This window comes from Heloderma suspectum, chromosome 10 (genome assembly GCF_057233095.1).
Source record: "Heloderma suspectum isolate Gila_16-S chromosome 10, 16-S_ref, whole genome shotgun sequence".
Lineage (NCBI taxonomy): Eukaryota > Metazoa > Chordata > Lepidosauria > Squamata > Helodermatidae > Heloderma > Heloderma suspectum.
Genome location: NC_139467.1, coordinates 22,424,755 through 22,450,171, shown reverse-complemented (window position 1 = coordinate 22,450,171; position 25,417 = coordinate 22,424,755). Strand labels below are relative to the sequence as shown.

The following is a 25,417-nucleotide window of genomic DNA, read 5'->3' as shown; positions in this document are numbered from 1 at the left end:
CTATTAGCTTTCTTACAGGCCTGGGGCCTTACACACCACAAAGAAGGCTCTCTCTTCGGTAGATGAAAAATGTACTTCTCTATAAATGAAATATGGAGAAGGGGCACCTCCTGATTTTTATTTTATTTGTGTTTTGGCGCCACCTATTTCCCTGCTCACCATTGGAATGCAAGCCCAAGAGCTTCTCTAAAACTGAATTTGTCCTGTGGGCTGAAAGAGGTTCAACATCACTGCCTTACAATATGTCACTTTCATTCACATGCTGATCAAAATCTCAACTTTCTGCAGGATCCATTTATGAACTCTCAGGCAGCGAGTGCTGCTTATCAACAGGAGACCTGATGAAAATTGTGGATGTTCAACTCCAGAACATCATCTGCAAGAATGTGGAGAATGAACTAAGTTTTGAGCTTTCACTGAATTTTAAAGGTATGTGTGCATCCCAGGCTCTGTTGTACTGGGCTATAGCTCAGTGATACAGCATGTGTTTTGTACTCATAAAGACCCAGCTTCAATCCCTGGCATCTCCAGTTTCAAAGGATCAGGTATCTGGTAATGGGAAAGACCCTTGTTTGCTTGAGACCCTGGAGAGCCAATACCAATCAGAGTAGGGAATACTGGCCTGGATGGATTAAGGGATTGATCTGGCATAAAGTAGTTTCTATGCACGTAAACTGATGTTGAGACTGGTACAAATGTGAACTTCCAAGTCCCTGTTTTAAACTTTATCCCAGGTATGAATTCTCTAGACGACCTTTGGCAAGTATCAGCCCCTATGTCGCCAGGCTGGGAGTAAAAAAGGCAAATTTCATGTTAGGCATGATTAGAAAAGGAATTGAGAATAAAACTGCCAAGATCATACTGCCCCTATAGAAATCTATGGTGCAACCACACTTGGAATGCTGTGTACAGTTCTGGTCACCACACCTAAAAAAAGGATATTGTAGCGCTGGAAAAGGTGCAGAAAAGGGCAACTAAAATGATCAAGGGGATGGAGCATTTCCCCTGTGAGAGAAGGTTACAACAGCTGGGATTGTTTAGCTTAGAAAAAAAAGGAGGCTAAGGGAAGATGTAACAGAGGTGTACAAAATTATGCATGGTGTGGAGAACGTGGATAGGGGAACATTTTTCTCCCTCTCTCACAATACTAGAAACCTGTGGGGTCAATCCCATGAACCTGATTGGTGGGAGATTCAGGACAGATAAAAGGACTTCTTCACACAGTGCATAATTCAAATAGTTCACACAATGCAAATTCCATATTATGGAATTTGCTATTAGAAGACGTAGCGATGGCCACCAACTTGGGATGTCTTTAAAAGGGGGTTAAATAAATTCTTAGAGGAGAAGGCTATCAATGGCTACTAGTCCTGATGGTTATGTGCTAGTATCAGAGGCACTACGCCTGTGTACACCAGTTGCTGGGGAACATGGGTGGGAGGTTGCTGTTGCACTTCTGTCCTGCTTGTGGGTTTCCTATGGGCAGCTGGTTGGCCACTGTGTGAACAGAATGCTGGACTAGATGGACCCTTGGTCTGATCCAGCATAGCCCCTCTTATGTTCTTATGTGATACAGCCTAACTAACAGGAGCCAGGGCTCGCAAACAGGCAGTGCTGGCACTTTTTTTATTAGCAGGGAAGCCGATTGCATTTGCCACTCCCGCACCCCCGAATTCCCTGTTCCCTCTGAGCTGAGCTGTAATTCCTAAGGTAGGTGGGGGGAAATGATTTGTCCCATCAACAATATATTCTTCCCTGTTGTAGTGCAAAATTACTGTGTGGTGGCTTGACTTGATCCTGGTGGAGATGAAAATGGCTAGAATTGGTTTGTTGATATGGATCAACACAGCTGCCTGAATTTTGTACTCTCTTTGGGGGTGTGGCTATACCGAATGTCATGATGAGCACCTGCACTTCAAAACTTCAAAACTTACCACTAGTTGCAAGTAAGCAATATAGAGATATATGTGAAGACCCATCTCAGTCAAGGGCAGGTAACTGATTCTGGCATACAGTGGGTGTGACTGTATCATTCAGTTCCTTCTGATGCAGAGGGGGAACAAAATTGACCACCAGCAGAGAGTGCTAGTTGGATCACAGCATATGCCACTTGCCTTGGGCCTTCCCCAACCTGGCACTTACCAGGTGTGTTGGACCACAACTCCCATCACAGGCCATGCTGGCTGGAGATGATGGGGGCTGTAGTCCAACACAGCTGGAGGTCCACAAGTTGCCCTCCTCTGGTTTAAAGTATTGGGAATCAGAAACCCTTTGAGATCTACTGCAAATCAACTAGAGATCTGATCCCAGTAGATCCCAATTTACCTTCTGCCCACTCCTAGCCTAGCCTAGCCATTCAGAAGACTTGAAGAAGATCCAGGTATTGAGAGCGGATCTGCCATCTTCCTAACAAAAGATGTTCTCAGCAACTTGGCCAGGACTATTAAAGAAGTCTCCAGCAGTCCTTCTGGCTCTATTAACCCTCTCCTGTAAAAACTTCCAGTCTTACAACATGGATCATGCACAGTCTCAATCAGTACAGTACTATGGTGATCCCAAATACAAAGGTGCCCCCACTGTTTGAGTCAAAGGAAGTGGCAATGGGGGAAAATGAGCCTTCTCAGTAGCACAACTCTGCTTCTGGAATGCTCCCTCAGAGAGGTTCCCCTGGCAACTACTCTGACGTCGTTTGACGGCAGGCAAAAACGGTTTAATGATTTTTCTTCGGCTTTTTAAGCTCTCGATTTTCTCTGCGCTATTGGTTTTTTGTTGCTTTCTTTTTGGTTTTTTTTACTCTAATTGCTTTCTGATGTGTTCTGTTTTGTATTTTCGTGTTTTATTTGTAAGCCACCCTGAAAAAACTTGCATTGAAGGATGGCATATACCTTCTCTAAAACAAAACCCTCTGGCCTTGCAAATCCCTCAGGTCTTTTTCAGCCCAGCTCAGAACCACCATGTGGGAACCAGAGGAAACCTATTCCTTTCTGCAAGGGCAAGTTCTCAGACTGTCATCAGCAAAAACTCTACACGCTCCAGGAGGTCTTGCAGTCGGCGGCCTTGCGGCAGAAGAGGCTGAAATGTGCAGAAATTGGCTGGAGTGAGTTGCAGCTCTATCCTGTATATGAAGTGGAAGCAATAATGCATTGTAAGTATATAGACCAAACTGGAAAAGAGATGGTAGAGGAGGGCACAACGCTGACTCGACACTTGGGCGGGGGGGCTTCCCAATCCCCTGGGACTTAATTTTTTTGCCAGACATCTCAGGCTCTATTATCTGTCCCTTCCTATTTCCAACCCTTTATATACTTACTATGTATTTGAGGTATTTTTATCCTGGCTTTCACAACAGCCTCAAGACAGCTTACACTGACAGTTAAATGTTCAATCAGATGTAAAACAGAAACAAAAAACTAACAATAAATTGCAGATAAAAAGGCAAAACTAGCTGTCATCCAGAAGAGAGTTCAAGGTGCTGGTCCTTATCTTTTTAAAGCTCTGGATGGCTTGGGACCCAAATATCTGGAGCATTTGTTCCCATTTCTGCCTGGCCATGTCTGAAAAACTTTTGCTTCGGCCCTACCCCAAATGCCTCTCTTAGCAAAAGTGTGCTATTTTAAGCACAAAGGAAATGGATTTTCTCAGTGATGGTGCCCTGAATTTGGAATGCTCTCCCTAGTGGTTCATCTGGCATCTTCTTTACAATCTTTTTGGTGCCAGGATAAGACATTTTTATTTATCCAGGCATTTTAATTAGTATAATCCATATGTCTGCCCTGTAATCTTTAAACTTTGCTGTCCTTTATTATTATCATTTGAAAGTGTTTTATTGTATTATTTATTTAAATAATGTTATCATCTATTGTATATTGTACACCACCCTTAGTGTGGTCACTTACACATCGTCCAAAAGGAGGAAATGCATCACCAAAAGAGAAGAGGGTGATTTGCATAAAATTTGCATATGCTAACCTATGTATAGAGGCAAAATTAGAAATTGTTATTGTTATTATTTAAACAGAAATACAATGCATCTGACCATTATGCTGAAGACTGTCACCATGTGACCTGTGTGCTTGCCTGTTCGGCCTGCTGTTCAGGTACAAATGGTTGATGATCAACAGTTCTTATGGACCTTTATCTTTAATTTGGAATTGGACAGAACAGCCCTTCAAATAGACAACTCTTTCAAACAGAGGATGGTCCTTTGCAAAAGAGGACACATGACCACCCTAACCACCCTGGAATCTGATTCAATGAAGGGTGATAGAGAAATGGCTTATAAAACACACACACACAAATGAATAAACAGGCAACTCTGATAGAAACAGCAAGTCAGGCATTTTTAAAAGCGTGACAACGTAAAAAAAAACTATTAAAGGCTTGAGAGAACAGGTTTGTTTGTGCCTGGAGCTTTAGAGCTGGCCTAAGAGATTTTGCTGCCTGAGGCAGAACAGCAAAAAAAAAAATCCCACCCCAAGTCAAGGCTTATAGCACCGAAACTAGTCGACTTATTTTGGCACTTGAGGCAGAAAATCTCACGAATGCCTCTCCTTGGCTGTAGAAATACAGTAATAATAAATTCAATTAAATAACTAACAATTAACTGCCCTTGCATGACACCTAAAATCTGCTGCTTGAGGCAGCCAGGCCTCACTCTGCCTAATGGTAGAGGACCAGCCATGTCAGGAGCCTAAGGCACCAAGCCAGCATACCTAGGGTGGAAGGAGGGTCCATAATTTGGGCACCACCATTTAAAAAAACCCTCTTAACTCTCTCCCATAGCCTCCCACTTTACTAGGGGGCCTTGAAAAGTGCTTCTGCAGGTTTATGTTTATAGACATCTTAGGGTGGTCATGTGTCCTCTTTTTCAGAGGACAGTCCTCTATTTGAAAGACTGCCAAAGGATGTTTATTTGAAGGGCTGTCCTGTTCAATTTCAGTTTAAAGATAAAGGACCATGAGAACTATTCCCATCCACAGTTAGGATCCGAACAGCAGACTGAAAAGCCAGGTACACAAATCACCTGGTGACAGTTTTCCACACAATGGTGGGATGGACCGTATTTCTGTTTAAATTCATTATTTCTAAATGTGCATTGATACATATAAATTAGTATATGCAAATTTTATGCAAATTGTCACCGGGTCTTTTTGGTGATGTGTTCCCTTTGTTTTGGGGGGATCATAACTGGCCAACCATATATTCTCCAGGGCTCTTATTGACAAAGTGGTGCTTTCCCCTCCAGTTCGAAACGATGTTGTGAAAATCAAGTCGACGCTGGATGTTGAGGTGGTCGACGTCACTGCAGAGTCGCAGCAAATTCACTTCATCAAGCCGCTGATGCTGAGTGAGGTCCTCACAATGGAGATGTTGCTGCCGGTGGAGGCTGAGCTGCTTCAGGCCCCTGAGAGCCTGTCCATCTTCCAAAACGACTGGACCTCCCACTTGCACAAGGGTCAGCGGATTCACATCCACAGCAAGACATCATCGTGGAAGATCCTGGCCTCCTCCCGCAAAGGAAAGGCCCGGACCTGCCACTTCTTCATCTCCAGTGGCTACGAGGGCCGCTTTCGCAGAAGCCCACGCAAATTCTCCTCCACTTCAGAGCTGGCCATGAGCTTAGCCACAAGCAAGAAACTGCAGGTGGTGGTCACCAAGGACTATGAGAATAGTGACGGAGAGTTTCCTTTGTTCAGTGAAGGGGACCGGCTAGAGGTGCTGAGCCTTGTGAGGGCTGGCACTCTTTCAGCCACAGACATGCTTGTGTGCAGTAGGGACAACGGAGATGAAGACAGGGAGCAGATACAGGTGCCCCTGTTCTTGGATGCCAGCTTTGTGGAGGATGTCCGTGACAGCAGAAGATATACCCTGGCCGAGGCAGTAGAGCACCTTAAGCTGCCTTGCGAGGTCAAGGTGATTGCCAGTGACTGTGGCCCTGATGCTTTACACGGCTGCTCTGTGCTGACCTTGGAGGCCCAGATCAAAGAGCCTTTTCTCACAGTCAGCCTGGCTAAGGAGCCTCACCTCGCCTTTGAGATCCCTCCTCTGTGGCTAGACATGTCTCTCTTCTTCATCAGAGACCCAACGAAGCCCAGACCTCCTACCAGCACTCCCAGTGTAGAAGAGCTGACTGAGGCTTTTTATTATCGTTTGCTAAAGCAGCTGCCCAGCAATGGGCCAGCACCTCCAAGACCCCCAAAACGAAAGGACTTTGAACCCAACAAGGGTCGCCAGAAGGCCATAGGAGGGGAGAAGAATGCAGCAAAAGTCTCTAAGGTACTAGGCAATAGAAATGGGGGAGAAGTGGAGAAATACAGAGCCACAGGATATATTAATACAAAGCAGAAATATTCGGGTTGTAATGGGCTAGTGGTCCAGTGATTCCCAACCTTAGGTTCTTAGATATTGTTGGACTTCAACACCCAGCAGCCTCAGCCAGCAGTCAGGGGTGGTGGGAGTTGGGAGTCCAACATCATCTGTGGAACCTGGATTGGGAACCACTGACTGAATGAATTTAAAATCTTTTGACCCATTTTAAAAAGGTGATCCCGATTGATCAAGCAGCAGTTTTAAACAAAAGCGTTAATTCTAAAAATGTTTTATACTTACTTCAAAATGGATGCATGGCCAACATCTTAAAGAGGCATTTCTCCTTCCAGGGCTCTCAGCGTCCCTTCCCTACTGGGCCTTTCAGCAGTGGCGGGCAGGTGCAACATCAGCAAAAACCAACGCTGGTCTAGCCAGCAAGCACTGCTATTGGCACCTGCCATTTTAATTCCCTCACAGTGCCTCTGAGGCCACAATGTAGTCTTGCTCTGAGGTGACACTAAGTTAGGGCTTCAGAAGTATTGTGGGGGGATTAAAATGGTGGGCACTATCCACAGCCACCTGAGTTCCAGCACTGAGAGCCCCAGGGGGCAGTAAGTTGCATTTTGGATCAGTGGCAGGGTAGGCGGTGGGTCCTCTGGGGGCTTTGGCTGTCAGCAACTGCCCAAAGGTGCTAATCCGTGCTGCCAGGCCTGCTGCCGCTGCCGCCTCCCCTGCCCCCATCTCTCTCTCAGGGGGGGATGCCTCTTCTAAAATGGTGCTTGCTGCAACAGATGCAGGCCTCATAAAAAAAAAAGAGACTCCTTTAACAGAGTGACACAGCCTACAGTCAGAAACCTGCATTCCATGTTGTTGCTAGGAGCAAAGTAAATGATACCAATTTAAGATCGGGCCGGCCAGCCCTAGAGCGACGGGCATCCCAGATGAAGAACACCTTCGACGTCCCCCCACTCCATGTGTTCCACATTTTGAATACCTTTTACAAAACGAATTTAATACCCATGTCGTGACTTTGATGGACAATTTCAACACAGTGACTAATTCCTGTCATATAAGATGATCAATGTTGCATGCATGGAACAGCTCACAATTGCTCTGTTTCTCACACACATGATTTGTTGAACAAGCACTGATGTTGTAAGTTTTACCTTGAATTATTATTACTTTTTTTTTACCACAATTCTGGCCAAGCAGGTCAGTGTCGCCAGCTTTACAAGTGAACATGAATTGTTTGCACTAGTTGTTTCAGCTGCGGAGTAGGTAGACAAGCAAACAGCCTTTGGCAGGCAGCCCCTGAGCCCAGTGTTCCCCAGGCAATCACCTGGGTCACCTGTCCCTAAATCCAGCTCTTTTTAGTAAGATCAACTGAGCTTGATCCTTGCTGAAAGATCTGGATGACTCACCATCTGGAATTGGGAGCCAATGGGAAGTTTTTTTCAAACCTAATTCTAGCAAGAGAGAAATGTAGGGGGGGGGGTGTTGCAGCAGCAGCAGCAGCTGGGGAGCGGAGGTTTAACCCATCCCTCTCCATGCATTGCAACCCCCCTCCACCACAACTGCCCCTCCTCCATAGCAATTAGGCCTGAAAAAAAACCTTCCATTGGAGCCAATTGCTGTGCACAGGGTGTGTGAGTGAGTGAGTGAGTGAGTGAATGAATGCAGCACAGGGTGATCTGCAGTAGACAGCCAAGAATTTCAGGCTCTCAATTATTTAACAGCAACAACAACATGACTCCCCACCCATATTATACTGCTGAAATGACGAAAGCTTGGGGTAACCAGGAGTGGGTGTTTGTGAGGAAAGACTGAGCTCTGCTCAGTTTTGGTACTCTACTCAGAACAAATTCCTGGGTTCAAATTTTTTTAATTCTAAGTGTACGTCTTTTGCACCAGACATCAGATGGCGGAAATTGGGTTCTAGTAAGAAACAAAGTAGATCCCGCAAGGCAAAGTCTTCCAGCTCCTGCTCTGCAGTCAGCGGGGAAGTGGGCAGCCCAAGATCAAGCAGCAGCTTGCTGATTATGGCTTCCAAAAAATGTGATCAAATCAAAACAGCAGATTTCCCCCCACCATCTATGGGCATTCATCACGGCTCTGGGGACTTGGGCTTCTATTAGCATCTCAAAATCTGAATTGTCTTCAGAATAAACTTCCCTGTTCTGTTTTCCTGTACCAGCTGCCTTCCAGCAAGTCAAACAGTGTGTCTCAAGGGCCTGCAAACCAACTGTTCCCTGGGCCCAAGAAAAAAAGCACAGCCCATCATACCTTGAGCAATCCAAACCAGTACACCATAGAATATGGTCTTCAGGGATTCCAGAAGCCCACCAAACCCAGCAAACAAGCCACAGGTATGATTAGTTCTTCCCTTATAGGAATTACATTAGAGGCCGCCAACATATCAAAGCAACCAAATCATTTGGCTCAGAATTCTCTGGAAAAGAAGGAATGTCAGCAAAGCGCGATACAAGTGAGGGAGGACTCCGTGACAGAGTGCACGTTTTACATATGGAAGGTCCCAGATTCAATCCCTGCCCAACAACCAGAATGATCAAGGAGCTGGAGTAACTTCCCTATGAGGAAAGGTTACAACGGCTAGGACTGTTATCTTAGAAAAAAGATGACTAAGGGGAGATGATAGAAGTGTACAAAATTATGCATGGTGTGGAGAAAGTCGATAGGGAGTCGACATTTTTCTCCCTTTCTCATACTAGAACAAGAGGTTATCCCATTCAGGACAGAGAAAAGAAAGTACTTCTTCACACAGCGCATAGTTAAACTCTGGAATTCTCTATCACAGGATGTCATGATGGCCTCCAATTTGGATGGTTTTAAAAGGGGACTGGACAAATTCATGGAGGATAAGGCTATTAATGGCTACTAGTCATGATGACTACATACTACCTCCAGTACCAGAAGCAGTATGTATACCAGTTGCTGGAGAATACAAATGACATGGTGCTATTGCACTAGTGTTCTACTTCCCAGAGGCAGCTGGTTCACCATTGTGTGAACAGAATGCTGGACTGGATGGACCCTTGGTCTAATTTAGCATGGCTCTTATGTTCTTATGATCAAGTAGCAGCTGATGGGAAAGACCTTTGTCTGAGACCCAGGAGAGATGCAGCCAGAATAGACAATAATGGGCTAGACGGATAAATAGTTCAACCTGGTATAAGGCAGTTGCATCACATTCAACTGAGGCAAGCTGCAAAACACCAGAGAGGGAAGGAGAAATAAAAGTATACATTAGACATAATAGAAATGCAGGCAGTTCTATGCATACACCTCAAGAAATAAACTCCTTCGACTGAAATGATGTTCAGTGGGGAAACTTATACAAGGGCAAGAGTAGAATGGAGTTTACAATTCAGTTTAACCCCAAGAGATCCCAGAAATTAAGGGAATCCAAGTAAAGATTTATATTTTATTCTTTTAAATATTATATTTTAACTGTTTGCATTTTAGACTTTTAGAGAACAATCCTATGACCCCTAGACAATATCTGGGGAGCCATTGGATAGTTCAGATTCCTGGATCCAAGGTTGGAGACAGTGCTCCAACCTCCGACTGAGGAATCTGAGCTCTCCACCCCCTCACAGCAAGTGGGGAGGGGGCAGGGAGCAACCTCAGAGAGGACGGAAAGGGGAGGTTCTATGAGCGGGGAGGGGAGGGGACTGGGGAAGCAGAGTTACGAGCTATCCCCAGCCCTCCTTCCCTCCCACTCCGCAGAGCCCTAGCTAGATGGGCAAAAACACCTGTCTAGCAAAAATGCAGAGCAGAAGAAACACAGAGGTGATGATTGCCTCTGTGCTCCTTCCGCGTTGCATAGGATGCAGAGTTTGGAGGCTGATGGACATCTGGATAGGATTGCGCCCTGAATTGTTGTAATCTGCCCAGGGAACGTTGGTTATTGGGTGGCTCAAAAATATGAATGAATGAAATAAAGATTCCCATCTGTGGTGCTCAGATTAGAGAACGGGAAGTTCCTGGGATACTGCACCAAGATAAGGGTAAGATGATAGGAATGATTAATACTAATTACATGGATCTATTCTATGTTGTAACACAGCAAATTTTAGTAGGTTTATTTTAGCAACTACCTGTCATATGATTTCAATGAAAAGTCTATTAATATAATTATATAAATTAATATAATTTATATTAATAGACCCTTTTCATTGAAATCATAGAAGTGTCATATTGAGCATTAATGCTGAATAAAGCTACATATACTAAGTAAAAGAAGTAAAATACAACTGAACACAATGGATCACTTTAGATTATGCTTGCTACAGTTACATACAGTGCAGCAGAAAGAATATCCTAGCTAGAAATTCCACAAGTACATCCTTACCTTGATTCTTCAAATTTTGAGTGCTTTTTCAAAGCTGCTGTGAATTATTGTCTTTGGTACAGTATTTGACACAGCCTGGGAAGACCAGAGTTCAAATCCCTGCTCAGCAATTTGTTGCCTTGGGCAAATCGTTATCCCTTCGACTAACCTGTTTTGTAAAACAGGATAGCTGTATGTATGCTGCCCTGGGTGCGCTCCTTGAAGAAAGGGGATAGTGAGTGAACTAGTTCCTACAGCAGGCTTCCAAAAGCCTAAAAATCCATCTTGTGTCTTTACTAGGTGTGAATCATCAGCATTCATTCATTCATTCTTAGGCTTCCAAAAGCCTAAAAATCCATCTTGTGTCTTTACTAGGTGTGAATCATCAGCATTCGTTCATTCATTCTTAAGGACTACCTCCTCCCAGATGAGTTTATGCTACCTCCATAAATAATTTTTTGAAGTCCTGCTCTTTATCTCTCACATCTACATTGTTATTTGACTTTGCAAGACAGGTGCTTTTCTATGGTGGTGCCTGCTTTGGAGGACTCTCTCTTACAGGAGACCTGCCTGGCTCTGTCACTAGCAGGGTTTATACAGCAGGTTTAAGCCATAGCTAATCCAGAAGGCATTTTGGACTGCTAAGAATTTATTCCCGTACTGTAGCTTTTCTTTCACTGCTGGCATTCTAGAGGTTGTTGCTTAATCATGTTTTGAATGACATTGCTTTTATTGCTGTACACCACCACCTTGTGGATGCAGAAAGGTGGGCTGTAAATACTTTTAAATAATTTTTTTTTTCAGGCACAACTTTCTGTGATGATTCTGACCACGAATATGAAGAAGTTAACGAAGGGGTGACTGAAGTTGTTCACAAAATACAAAGAGCCGCTATTAAACACTGAGACTCTTGCCTACAAAGCTACAGCTGTTTTCCCCTCCTCTCCCCACTGTCATAAAAGTGCTGCTAGTTCTCATCTTTTCCCCCATTATTTTTGGTGGGCAACAGTGGCCTTGCTTTAAAGATAAAGGCTGGGAGAGACAGCAGTTTGCCAAAACTAACATATTCAGACCACTATCTCCTTTCTCCAGAGTAAAACATATGAAGTGTAAATGCTCTCTTTGGAGTCTCACAGGTCAGCTTCAGTTGTCATGTTTGATCATCTAAAGGAAGTTGGGTTCCTGTATGATGCCTAGCAGTGCAAGGAAACAACACCGCCAAAGACCCAAAGGATGAGGAAAATGCCATCTTCTTTGCTTCTGTAGGCTTAATGTAGGCAGCAAGGAGAATTTTTTTAGAAGTACCACTGCCCGTAACATCCAGTAAAAATGAGGGCCTGAAGTTGAGCTAGAGGCAGCTATTCAGAACATAGTACATCGGCCTCAACAGGCAAGAGAGTGAGGGATCCTTCATTAGTCAGCTGCCAGAAATCCCTGGAGATATATTCCTAGCCCAAGAGCTACATTTAATAAAAATAAGAGCATAGGCCAGTAAGACTCCGCAGTCTTAATCAAGCTGTTAGCCCTTTCTTTTAAGAAGCTATGCTGGGACCAGTTATACAAAGATGTTAAGAGTTTCAACACAAGCCTTATTTCAAAACTGCAGGGTTGCACTGCGTTTGTAGTTTATCTTGACTAGGGCTTATTTTTGGCATAATTAGCACACATCTTTCCTGGTGATTAATTTTTCAGCCTGGACTGAGTGGAGTACATAAACTACATTTTATACCACACCAGCAAAGACTACCTTGTAAGTCTTAACTGTACAGCAGTACAAATACAGAGTCTTTGTTGCCTCCGTATCTGTCTGTTTGGGTTTTTTTTAATGCTGCTCAAGTAAGAGTAAAGTCTAACCTACTACTCAAAATGTAATCTCTAAAGGAATCAATAAAAAATTAGGAGTAACTTGTTCTTTAGAAAAAAGCAGGATTACCTGAGTTATTCAACAGTTAAGATTCTAGATTAGACACTGTAACTTAAAGGTCATCGCACAGTAGTAGTCATGCAGTATCCTAGATGCCCTAGCTAAACTGTATAAAACAATGGGATGATACAATATTCTCAGCCGAAGGAAAAGAAAATTGATGCAAAAATCAAAATAGCTTTATTGAGGTATTAGACGTTTCTTGAAATAAGGCGATCCTGCACTCACAGCGCAGTGGTGAACATTTTCAGTATTAATAAAAAAATAATCCTAAGCATTTTTCTATGATGATTTCAACTATATAGGAAGAAAGGCAAAGTTGAGATGCCATTTCCAAGTCATGGCAACTAACAAGGGTAGTAGAGCAGATGAACCCCTTCTGTTCTGGGTAGAAGCCACTTAGTCCATAAGAGTCATCTTCTGAAATACTGTTAGGCTTGGTTCAGACATAATGATCTTAGTCTAATAAAACATTAGAACTGAGATAATTACAGTTGAAACAAGCTTTAATCGGCATCTGTAGATTTAAAGTGTTCATCATCAATAGTGGAATAGATATGTCCCTCGCTGCTAAGAAACTCAACAGCTTTCCTGGATGGAAGAAGAAGAAAAAAACCTGATTGTCATATAATATATTTCTTCAGTACTTTATTCCCCTCCCCAAAACCAAGACATTCTCATCTTCAGTGGGAGTGAAAAGTATGGGGGGGGGGGGGTTGGCAGGGAGAGAGATAAACTGCTGCTCAAGGGCAAAAAGACGGTTGTAAATGCAGTGGCTCTGAATCCCATTTCAATTTTGCTAAATTCTGTCCATTCCCCTTGGAAGCAGTTTTGTTCATCAGTATTAAGAGTAAAAAACAGAATAGCCACCTACTGTATTCCTTACATAGGCAAAGAAAATGACATAAGATACACAGCCTCACTCTAGAGATGCCTCCACGCATGCCCAATGAGTAAGGATGAAGAATTAACAAATCGTTCTTGCATGAGAAAGGCCAGGCACTTGCTTCCACAGGACTGCCCAGAGATGATCCGAGTGATTTTGACGCACCTGCTTGGAAAAAGCCTGGCAGTGCCCTCCCCTCAAAGAGAACAAACACAGGGAATGTCCGTCTGAGGGTGGCAGCTTGTTACCACAGTGGGTACATTTTCTGAACAGTGCTTTCAAGGCCATATGCCCTTAGGCGAGGGATACGATCACGAAGATCATACAAAATAAAATGAAGAAAAAACATTAGAAAAAGATAGAGCCGATGACAGAAAGAGAAAGATAAATAAAGCTCAGCTATTTTGTACAACTATGCAATCCAAAGACCAGAAAGTTCCCAACGAGGCAGCCACAATGGCAGTCGAAGAAGAACTGAGGGAATAGGTGGGAATCCACCCAGACATGTGCAGCAGGACGATAGGGGAAGGTTCCCGCCAAAAAATTCTCAGCTATGGAAGTTTTTCAAATTGAGACTCCGCGCAGGCGCAGAGCCCATATGTGTGATGCACAGAGACCATGAAGGAGAACCAGAGATTAGAAAGTCCCCGCTGGGTAAGTGCAACAACAATGGAGGAAGCTGAGTCAGATGTACAGACTATGTCATTGTTGCACCCACAAGAAAAAATGAGCAAAAAAGAGTTCAGTAAAGGATTACCTCAAGTAGGAATTCAAAAGGCTCAGAATCAAGAAATAAATAAGGTGATCTTCCCCAAACTAAGAGGAAAAACAAACCGCACTTGTCTAGCAGCTCAGAGATCTGAGGCCTGGGAACAGACATGTCCATAGAAAAGAATGGCACATAATATGCTTCAAAGTTTTCTAAGAGACTCAAGAAGAAAAATGAAGCTGCCCCCCCCCACAGTAAATTGCCCCCTGCTGAATTCTACAGTAAGTAGTGAAGTAAATAAAAGCTGCCAACTGGAATGCTGGCAGATGTTGAAAGATGCCTGTCTCTGTAAGAATCTTGGAACAAGGGGTGGGGTGAGTTCTAGGATTCTGACCAGTTTCCATGAGTTGTTGATTTCTAACCCCTGATTATTGCAGTCATTTGATACTGGCGATTGCCAACACTAATGCACAACTAACCCAATAGAGTCCAAGATGGAATCCCTTGTGCATTACTGTCAACCTGTCTTACATGGTCAAGTGCTGTCGTTTTCCCCTAGAATCCCTGTGGTCCACCAATATGTTTTAACTTCATAAAGTAAGGCTGCATACTCAGGATCTCTTTAGCAGTTAAGTCAGAATTTATCCGTGGTAAATGACCTTGATAATGCAGTCTTAGTTAAGAACATAAAATAGTGCCTTGCTGCATCGGACGAAGCTCCACTTAGTCCAGCAATCTTTTGCAAGAATTGCAGCAGCCAGAAGGCATTAGGTAGTCCACTGGAAATTGCTGTGTGTATGCTGGGATACTACAATTTCCCTTCTACTCACTGCTACTGTAGACAAGTGCAATTCTGAAAGACAAAGTCTTCAGCTGGAAAAGTAAACCTGACTTTAGCATTGTGCATCACATCTTGGTTTCAGATTTAAAAGCAATCAATATCACTTCCTTTCAACATAGGGGTACCAATATAGCATGATATAAAGACAAGCTATTTCTTCTCTTGTACTTCTTTAACCAAACTAAGCACTGGGGCAGTTCTTTTGAAAGCCCAAGCTAGCTATAGGTACGTACTTGAGTGTCGGTAGATTAATATTATGCAACTGGGACTTCAGATCTTGAAGACATATTCCCTCAGTTGTCATGCAGCTTTTAATCAGATTCAGAATCTTGAAAAACAAAAATTCAGACAGGGTTATTCAAACACAGAGAGCAAAGAGGATCAGTTCTTCACACTAATATTCCAACTGCTTTGAGAAACAAGCCTAACATAATCCTCTTTATTCAATTAATATTGCAATTATGGGATACAATGTTACTCCTCCTGTTGTCAGGATGAACATAACTACTGAAATTCTAAACACGTGTGGCAAAAACTACTTTCAACTTTCAGCAGTGGACGTTTGCACTATGATTAAAAAATTAACACAAACAGATGTGGCAATATTTTTTAATCATCAGCTTCCACTGTAAAGAGTTTCATGGATTGCTAAGAGAGAAACCACATGCAGGCCTAGTCTGCATATTACTAGAAGCCTTGAAAGGCCTTCCTGTTCAGGCACCTTTTGTGGACCATGATCCAAAAAGGATTTTATTCCAATGTTATTTCTTTTTACTGAGATAGATGGTTTGGTATTTTATATTATTACTGTGCTTTTGTCACTGCCATGTCTTTTCATAAACTTGTATACTGTTGTATTAGTTTTTTTTTATTTATGTTAGCTGCTATGATTATTTTTAACAGAAAGGCAAGGTGTAAGCATCCAAAATAAACAGCCATGTATTTTAAAAAATGATTTTGCCAAACTCTTTGGGATTTTGTTAAAGCTGAACTATGAATCAATAAATCAAATGCAGTTTATTTTGTATTTAATCTCAGGGACAAACATGGCAAGAAGTGAGTTTACCCTAAGCAACAGTTTACACAAAACAAAGGTGGAGCAAAGCCTTTAGCTTATACAACTCTCCACTGTAACAGTTCGGTGCATTTTATGCTAACTTCCTTCCCTGCAAAAGAATGATGACCACTGACCCAGTTGTATGAACTGTTTCACTGACAAAGGATCAGACAGGGATGTCACAGCTTATCCCTCTGCGCTGCTCAATAGAAGCCATTAATGTTGTTTCCATGATTTCGCCTTTCCCTTGTGTAGCACAGCTGTGTCATCTAAGGTCTCACAAAGAGCCAGCTCTACCTCTTTGAACTGGATGCTGAGGTCAGTCAAGAGCTACCTGTATGGCATTTATTGGTTCAACCACATGCCTTCGGGCAGGGGTGCAGAACCTCAGGCTCAGGGGCCAAATCTGGCCCTGTGGGGTTCCTATGCCCCACCCCCTTTCCTCCAACTGTTTGGTGGTTTCCTGGCTTTTGTGGAAGGTTTTTTTGCCCTAACCCCATTTGCCTTCAGTCTCAGCCACCACTGGAATGTGGCCCCTGAGAGCTTCTCTGAAATGGAATTTGATTCTCGGACTGAAAGAAGTTCAATACGCCTGCATTGTTTTTGCCCATTAGGGAAGTTTCCAGCTTTCTAAATAGCAAGTTGCTACACCTAGGATGTCGCTTCAGAATTTTTGCCTGTGCAATTAGGACTGGGTTGTGTGACAAATCCCTTGATTACAAGATATTGCACATAAGAGAGTGGTAAGAGGCAGGCAGAACACAGGTGCCTAGATACAGGTGAGGAGAGCAATAGGTTCAAAGCCAGAATCTTACATTCTCAGTATAAAAGGCATTACAAGTGACCCATCTCCCAAGCCCTCAGACAGAGTAGCCAGAGCAGCAGCATAGCACAAGAAATCTGACACCTTGCATAGAACTGTGCTGTCATCTGCACACGTACCTGAGTCTGGAGTGATGTAAGCCCGCTCACTGGCAAGGCACCACTTCCGCCACCACCTGGCATGCTGCTCATCCCCAACAAACCAAGTGACTGAGGCGTCTTCATAGATGCCTAAAATACAGGAAGAGAAACAACCACCACCGATTACAATTGTATAATCCAGCACATGTGAAATTTTAAAATAGAGGACTGGAGGAGGACAGATGACAAGCAATTACAAGGTTCTAGAATAAATCATTGGAAGTTGGTTGTGCCGCTGAATTAGATCCAAGCTAGCTGTACTAGTGCAAGCCTCCTACTTGCTATAGCTTTCTACACTGTTCATTTTCTGCACTAATCAAAAGTGTTTTAATTGCCCTACAGTAAAGGTTAGTGTGCACCGTATTTCTACACGTACCATGTTGCCCTTTCTCAGGATCATGTGCGCATTGATGACTTCAAGCAGATGTGTGGTGAATTCATTCATATCCTCCAGTGGCATGATTTTGAAAGCAACTAGGCTCTTTTTGTTCTGTCAGAAAGGAAACAGAATAGTCTTGAGGAATTATTGCCCAGAGGCATACTTTTCAAAATGAGTTCCAAACATTGCTACTAATTATATGGCGAAAACATGCTCTAATGTAAACATGCTCCCTGCTAATTTCACTGACTTTTTAAAAACAATGGGTAAGAACCCTTTTCACTCCTCTTACAACCTCCTTTTTAAAACTGAAGAGCTCAACTTTTTAACTTTTGCTCAGATGCACTGTAGTCCCACACTCTAAGGAACTGCCAAGATCCTTCTGTATCCCAGAATACTTTGTTATATGAACCACTCCTAGACCTGTTTTTCATGACATGGCTGGGGTCATTGTGGTTTATTTAACCCATAGTGAGCTGTGGCATGTGTGGGTTCTGAAAACACAGCACAACTCCCTATTGCCCTAATCAGGGGTTTTGTATTCGAAATGGCGGCTGCTCATGCCTGACATGAGCCGGCTGTGTCGTGTGAACTGCCCCAATGTCACATTCTAAAAGAATTATAACACATTTGACACGCCTGCCCTTTACAAAAAGCAGTGTTCCATCTTATCAAACAGAGGCAGTATAGTTTTTCCATCTGTCAATTCCACTAATTTTGATCATTTCTACTAATTTGCCTAGTGCTAATGTTTGGCTTTTTGACCAGTAACCTCCAGGAACACGTCATGGGAATTTGCTATTATCACTATTACATTAGCTATTTCTCAGTTCTCAGGATTCAGAATCTGATTACTAAATTTACTCGTCACTATTACTAAACATAGTAATTTGCAGTTTCAGGGCACGATCCCATGCATGTTTAGACAGAAAAAAGTCCTACAACTCCCAGCATTCCCCAGCCAGAATGCTGGGAGTTGTAGGACTTTTTCTGTCTAGACATGCATAGGATTGTGCCATCGAATTACTAAAATCATTTCCTGCAATTTAAGAAAGGTAATGTTATACTTTAGGATCACATCTGGGGTTTTTTTTTTAGGAGTTTGGGGTGAATTATTATCTTGTCCTTAAGATATTACTCAAAACGCCCTTAAGTTGCTTCTACTGATATCTATTTGAACCTTTTCTACCTCCAGAATTACCATCTTAACATGTTCTGGAAGGACTATCTGCTCATAATTGTTTTTAATAAGAAGTACATTTAACTTTTCTACATTTTATGTTTGAAGCACTCCTTTTATACTTCTGGGGGTAAAGAGCACCCAACAATTCCCTGGAAGGCAATATTTAACAATGATCAAAATGCCTAGAACAAAAACATACTTTTGGTGTAATGTTCATGAGTAGGATCCAATGGGGCCCTACCGCTGGTGGCAAGCACCATGGGTTCCCAGCTCGCAGACAGCCCCTACCGCCAGCAGCAGCAATGTAGCACTTCTGGGGCCAAGCCCCCAAATGACTAGAAATGCGAGTTTCTGGAAGGGGCAAGTTGCGCCTTCCAGAAATGTGCATTTCCGCTTGTTTGGGAACTTACTCCTGCAAGCGCTCCAGTGGTGGGGGTGCATTGCACCAGGAACCTGCAGTGCTTGCTGCCAGCAGTACGGCCCTGTTGGATTCCATCCCATATCTCCACTGAACAGCATGGAGTTCACTTCCTGAAGTATTTATCAGAGTGGAGAATAAAACAGAAAAGATTAAGCCTTGGAAGCAGGTTTTCCACCTCACTCAAGCCAGAGAACATTTACTAATAAACTGAATACAATCAGATTCTCAATAGAGAAGGAACACACTTTCAAATTACGAAACAAGAACTTATTTCACCAGAGTACAAACCCACATGCTATCCTTCCCACTTTCACATTTGATACAGCCATGCAGAAAATGAACAGGATTCTAAATCGCAGAAGTTAGGGAGCAATCCTATGGCCGCTAGACAGCGGCTAGACAGCCGTAGGATATCGTGTTATCTGGGAACTGACCTCCCCCAACTTCCACGCTGCCTCAGAGGCAGCGCAAAACAACCCCATCCTCCGTGCTCGCAAGAGGAGAGTGGAGAGGCCGAAAAAGGGCAGGACTGGGGGCGTTCCGGAGCAGGAGGAAATGCATATACGACGTACAGCAGCCTCCTTCCCTGCTCCGTCCTCCCATAGCTAGACAGCTGCAATCGGCTGTCTACCAAAAATGAAGGGCAGGAGAAATGCGGAGGGCACGATTCCCTCTGTGCTGCTCCTGCCCTGCTTTGGATAGGCAGTCGCCTCCAAGTTCGGAGGCAGCCACCAATCCGGATAGGACTGAGCCCTTAGTCTCTTTTTGGTGGAGATGGGGTAGGGCAAAATTAGTGATAGATGATCCTGCCTTCAGCAAAGGTGTGGAACTAAATGAAAGAACTCTTCCTTTCAAACTCCTCATTTCCATTACTCCTACCTGGAAAGATCGCAGATGACCAGCCACTTTCACATACGTCCCAGGTGGCACCACAACGTTCTCACTGCTGTCCTCCTTTAAAAAAAAGGGGGGTGGGGGGTTCTTTACCAGCAATGCTAAACTACCTGGTAATCAAATCTGCATGGAAGTGTTTTAACTACCATTATATGTAATCTTTAAGACAATGTAGGTGAAAACTCTTAAATGATTTCTCATGTGCGATTATGCTGTCATTGGAGAGGTGTCATTAGTTTGCTCTCCACAGCTCAATCCTTCTACCCATGGCAGCTGCCCATTTCAGTTTTTCTGCTGTAATGAATACAAGTGGGAAGAGATTACTGCATAACCACAAACCTACGGAATAGTCATGGGCAGGGCTTGCATATATTCTAGGCTAGGAGTGGGGAGCCTATGGCCCTCCATATGATGTTGAACTACAACTCCCATTATCCCTGACCACTGGCCATACTGATGGGAACTGATGTCCAACAACTGGTGGAGTCCAACATCTGGAGGGCCACAGGTTACCCACTTCTGTTCTAGGCTAAAACAAAATAAAAGCTATGCACCAATAAAAGTTAATAATTCAAATCAAGCAAATTTCTAATTCATTCTAATTCCATTAGCTGGGGGCGGGGGGTAGATGCTACGCAAGGCAGCAACGCCTTCAACAACTGAAAATGCTGTTCTGTTCTGAGATCTCAGTAGAACAGCGGTGCACAACCTTTTTGGCCCTAAGGCTGCATCCAATGTCTGCTGGGGAGCCACACTCATGTGCGCACGCACACACACACGCGCGCAGCAACTGATGGGGTGTGTAGTTTCTCCATTGCCACAAGTGGAATGGGGAACCTTTTCCTACTCATAAGTAAGCAGGACTGAATCACTCAGCAGCACCTTCAAATATCATCCCAAATACCAAGCCTCCCAAATATCATCCCAAATACCAAGAGAGAGCCAGTGTGGTGTAGTGGCTAGTGTTGGACTGGGAGCCAGGAGATCTGGGTTCTAGTCCCCATTTGGCCATGGAAACTCACCGGGTGACTTTGGGCCAGTCACAGACTCTCAGCCCAGCCTATCTCACAGGGTTGTTGTTGTGAGGCTAAAATGGAGAGGAGGATTTTGTACGCCATCTTGGGTTCCTCAAAGAGGAAAAATGGTGGGATATAAATGTAATAAATAAATAAACAAGCAAGCAAGCAATCCAGGCATTCAGCCTCAAGAGGACACACCTCAGAAGAAAGCAGGACTGAATCACTCAGCAGCTTGTTCCCCAGGCCTTGCTCTCTCTCACCGCGGGGAAAAGCTCTCATCTCTGATTAGGAGCTGGTCGCTGATCAGAGCATTGCCCTACCGAGAAAGGGAGCTGGTGATCAGCTACTAATCAGAGATGGGAGCTTTTCCCTGCCAAGGAGAGGAGGCAATGCCTAGGAAAGAAGTTGATGGGACATCAGCTGGGCTCTGGGAAGAAGTAGGTGGGATGCTACTGGCTTCACAGGCCACATGGTAGTGACCGAAGGCTTCATAAGTTATTCCACATCAACCCAACACTGTAGATCACTTTTAGGCCTACTTTAAAGATGGGAAACCAAGGCTAAGAGAAAGCAGTTTGGAAGATACCATTAATTTCCACAGCCCCTTATATTATACTTATATTTAAATCTCACCTTACTGTCAGTGAGCTTAATGAAGCATATATGGCTGTCCCCCACTGCACCATTTTGTCCTCACAAAAATGTAGGTTAGGCTGAGATAGTGACTGGCCTAAGGTAACCCAGTGAGGTTCATGACTGAGTGGGGATTTGAACCTGGGAATCCCCAGTCCTACTCCCACACTAACCACTACATCACACTGACTCTTCATTTATATCCAAATCTAAGCAATATTTACATCTGTGTCGACCCACTGCCTCACATCCATCGGGGCTGCGGTCATGTCATCCACTTTGTAGAGAATATTTGTTGGTGCTTTTTCTGCTTGCCTGATTATACCCACAATAATGACCTGCACGGGGAAAGGAATACAACACATTTTTACTGATACAACCTCCAGTTACACACTAAATCACAAAACTAGAAACAATCTAGGATCATCTAGTTCAATATCCTATCTGTGTACATACTAATTACCACCCACAAATCTACCTCAAATGGATAACAGTTTGCCACAACCAGAGGAGAATGTGTTCCAAGTTGGAAATGAAATACCCAATTTAAGTGCTACTTTGGTAAAGCAATCCAGATGGCTCTACCAATCCATTCAGAGATGTCCTTGAACCAAATCAATACACAGCAGGATGGCTAGCCAATTTACCTGTGAAAGCTCAACTTCTCGGACTCTGAAGGCATCATCCATTTGTTCTGCAGAAAGTAACTGGGACACCGTACAGGGAACAATGTTTTGTGATCTTGACCTCTGCAAAAAAGAAATTTTAACCTTCTAAATCTTCAATAACTTGCTCTTTCAAAGGCGAAAATGTAACTGTCTAGTTCAAGGAAAACGCTTCGCTTCACTTTGAAAAATATAAACAGAACAGTATGAAGCCTTAAAGGAAAACGTGTTTCCCCTCAGCAGTAAAAATATTCTAATTCATTCTCATTGTTGAACTGTTATGCACACATTAATTACTGCAAACAATTAAACTTATCCATACAACAGAAATGTAACCGAGGCTGGAAAGAATTCCTGAAATATGAATCACAGACTTTGTTGTTGTTCAGTCATTAAGTCGTGTCCGACTCTTCGTGACCCCATGGACCATAGCATGCCAGGCCTTCCTGTCCTCCGCTCTCTCCCGGAGTGTGCTCAAGTTCATATTCATTGCATCGGTGATGCTATCTAGCCATCTCATCCTCTGTCATCCCCTTCTCCTTTTGCCTTCAATCTTTCCCAGCATCAGGGTCTTTTTCAGTAACGTTTCTCTTCACATTAGGAGGCCAAAATATTTGAGCTTCAGCTTCAGTAACTGTCCTTCCAATGAGCAGTCAGGGTTGATTTCCTTTAGGATTGACTGATTTGACCTCCTTGCAGTCCAGGGGATTCGTAAGAGTCTTCTCCAGCACCACAGTTCGAAAGCATCGATTCTTTGACACGCAGCCTTCCTTACAGTCCAGCTCTCACAGCCATACATTACTACTGGGAAAACCATAGCTTTGACTACCTCTACTCAAAATAACATCTCACATCTTTCCAGGCAAATGAGGCTGCCCTTACCTGGGCTAAATAAAACATTCAAATTCCTAAGTATTAAAGCCCTGGATTTTTCTGGTCCTAGCTATTACAACCATTATGCAGACTAATACAAGTTACCGAGAGAACAAACATGCTAAGGTGTCATGGCAGGTGAAACAGAAGGAAGGGTCAAGCATGCCTGATCTTTTTTTCTAGAAGATAGATCAGTATCTAAACTCTTTCAGAAAGTAAGCTCCTCACACCCCAAGATCTCCCCAAAAAGTGCAGGAAAGTCCTAGTTTGTTTCAGGCAAGCTACATACCGGTTTCTTTTCACTTTGGGTTGCAGAAGGTGATGCAAACCCTCCAGGTGACTGTGAGTATCCACCACCACCCCCATAGCCAGACTCATAGCCACCTAGAAATAAAGTTGAAATAAAAATGACAGACAAACAAACAGCAGAGCTATTTTCACACTTTTCCATCTTTGGACTTTTTAGATGAGGAGCAAAAGTCTTCAAGGTGAATGAAGCCAGAGCTATATAAGAAATGATATAATCCTTTAGGGAGAGTTGGAAGCCACATGCATTGCAGAAGCCATCTGTTACAGCTGCCAGGAAACCCAAAAAACCTCCACCTTGTGAGAAACAGAAATTATAACTGGGATCCTGAAATAAAATGTTGCAGCGTAGAGTGCTTCAATTATTATGGGAAATTTGGGATGTTTTTTCCCCCTTTAGGATTTTTCCCCCAAAAATATTTTTTGGGTATCTGCAAACCTTGGGTTACCCTGGGTCTCTCAATACTTTTTTCTTCTGCATGGGTTTCGGCTCCAACTCCATGAATATGTGAAGATTTTAACCGGTATTATATAAGATGAACAAATTACAAAAGTAATCCATACCATGTGCATAGGTTTACATCCCAGGAAACAAGGAAAAAAAGGATAGGAAAATGGGAGGGGAATGAAGCTCACAGCTTAAGATGTCAGAATGCTTGATTCTTAGTTCTTTGTTGATACCCCTTTATGAATGGATGACATGGATAAGAAATAAAGACAGAAATAAGTACGATTTCTGCATAGTTGGGTACCTGCTGAGATCCACACACCCAAGCAGAGGGGCTACTGCCTGGAGCCCCCTAGGCAGTTGTAGTGCCAGATTTGCCATGGTCCTGAGCAAGGTGGCCTGATAGCCCCACTTCCAGCACCAACCTTGCAGCTACCCCTCCCCTACCCAAGCAAGCCAACCAAACAGTAGTGGGTGGGGGGTCTGCAGTAGTGGGGGTGGCATAAAAAAACCTTTAGGGTTCAGCACTGGAAAAAAACTGGGGCCCCACCACCAGTGTAGCAATAGAACATTGTGTCCCAAAGGAATGGTAGGGAAATTAAAATGGGGGGAGGAGCTGCAGATGCCTAACCAGACACTTTTTAGTTCCAGGCCCTAAAATTAAATGCACACACGAGCCAGCTTCAGTGGGTCCTATTGGGGTGCCGATGCCGAGTGCTGCAGCTGGGCCTGTCCCTAGCTCTGCCGCTGGTACTCTCCCTCCGCCCGGACCCCGTCCATCTCTCCCCCTTGCTACTGCCCCCTGTCCTCCACGTTCCCCTCAACTGCCTTCTCTGTGAGAGAGGGAGCAAGGGGTCCCAGGAGAGAGAAGGCGCAGCAGCATCCTTGACCTTGTCCTCTCCCTCTGGGTGGCTGAGCAGATTGGGCCCAGAGAGAGAGAGGGAGGGCAAGGAAATGGGCAACAGCATGGAGGAGGAGACGGGCCCATTCAGGGAGGGGCCTGAGAACGTCTTGCCCAAGCCCCCCCCATCTTCCTCCCCCCATCTTCCTACCCCCAATTTTGGAGCTCGTCCTAATGAAGCTATTTTGGCTTGTCGGTTCGTTTCTGACACAAGAGTTGGTAACCGGCCACAAACAAAGCGCCCAGTCAAAATATGCTCGTCGGAACCAGCTCCAGGGTTCGGGGTCGGGGCGGGGAGGTGGGGATTTTCACGGGGACGGAGCCCCCCTCCGTCGTCTCCCTCAAGCAAGGCCTTCGTGGCTCGTCGCCAGCTTCTTCCACTTCCTCGGAGGGCTGCCACGCAAACGCTCGCTCGCTCGCTCTCACCGTGACTGGCCCACATGTTCAGAAACGGGAGCGGGGATCCGCGAGAAGGGGTCCGGCAGCGACTCGAGCCCCGTCTCCACAGGCAGGCGCGCGCGCGCTCATTCACTCACGCGACCTCGCCTCTCTTTTCGGCCCCGCTAGTTCTGCCGGGTCGTCGGCGCGCCCGCGCGCGCGCGCGAGGAACGGCCTCGCTCCGGATAGGCCAGCCGCGCGCCATCGCCGTCACCCC

At 44.2% G+C, this 25,417-nt stretch overlaps 2 protein-coding genes across 12 annotated transcripts in view; one reads left to right on the top strand and one right to left on the bottom strand.

Moving 5' to 3' along the window:
* The window catches only part of THEMIS2 (thymocyte selection associated family member 2), a 30,335-nt gene extending 17,875 nt beyond the window's left edge, over positions 1 to 12,460 (top strand). Inside the window, exons 2-6 of one of the 2 annotated variants that reach the window (XM_084815515.1) lie at positions 289 to 429; positions 2,927 to 3,145; positions 5,246 to 6,276; positions 8,504 to 8,675; positions 11,465 to 12,460. In XM_084815515.1, the coding sequence (XP_084671641.1) occupies positions 289 to 429; positions 2,927 to 3,145; positions 5,246 to 6,276; positions 8,504 to 8,675; positions 11,465 to 11,565 (1,664 nt within the window). In that variant the 3' untranslated portion in view covers positions 11,566 to 12,460. Of the gene's footprint in view, positions 1 to 288; positions 430 to 2,926; positions 3,146 to 5,245; positions 6,277 to 8,503; positions 8,963 to 11,464 lie in introns of those variants that run through there. The other variant, XM_084815514.1, reaches the window with a different exon arrangement.
* Positions 1 to 25,333, bottom strand: part of RPA2 (replication protein A2) — a 56,395-nt gene extending 31,062 nt beyond the window's left edge. For 2 of the 10 annotated variants that reach the window (XR_014785132.1, XR_014785133.1), the window contains exons 1-8: positions 25,189 to 25,333; positions 23,397 to 23,491; positions 22,217 to 22,318; positions 21,794 to 21,907; positions 19,903 to 19,977; positions 17,417 to 17,530; positions 17,020 to 17,130; positions 15,254 to 15,348 (exon numbers count right to left, since the gene is read on the bottom strand). Coding sequence is in view for 6 of the 10 variants with exons in the window: in XM_084815548.1 (XP_084671674.1) it covers positions 10,785 to 10,878; positions 15,254 to 15,348; positions 17,020 to 17,130; positions 17,417 to 17,530; positions 19,903 to 19,977; positions 21,794 to 21,907; positions 22,217 to 22,318; positions 23,397 to 23,558 (867 nt within the window). In the remaining 4 variants the exon portion in view is untranslated. Of the gene's footprint in view, positions 1 to 10,707; positions 10,879 to 12,742; positions 13,176 to 15,253; positions 15,349 to 17,019; positions 17,131 to 17,416; positions 17,531 to 19,902; positions 19,978 to 21,793; positions 21,908 to 22,216; positions 22,319 to 23,396; positions 23,626 to 25,188 lie in introns of those variants that run through there. The other 8 variants (XR_014785130.1, XR_014785131.1, XM_084815551.1 and 5 more) reach the window with 7 other exon arrangements.
* Positions 25,334 to 25,417: the final 84 nt, after the last annotated feature.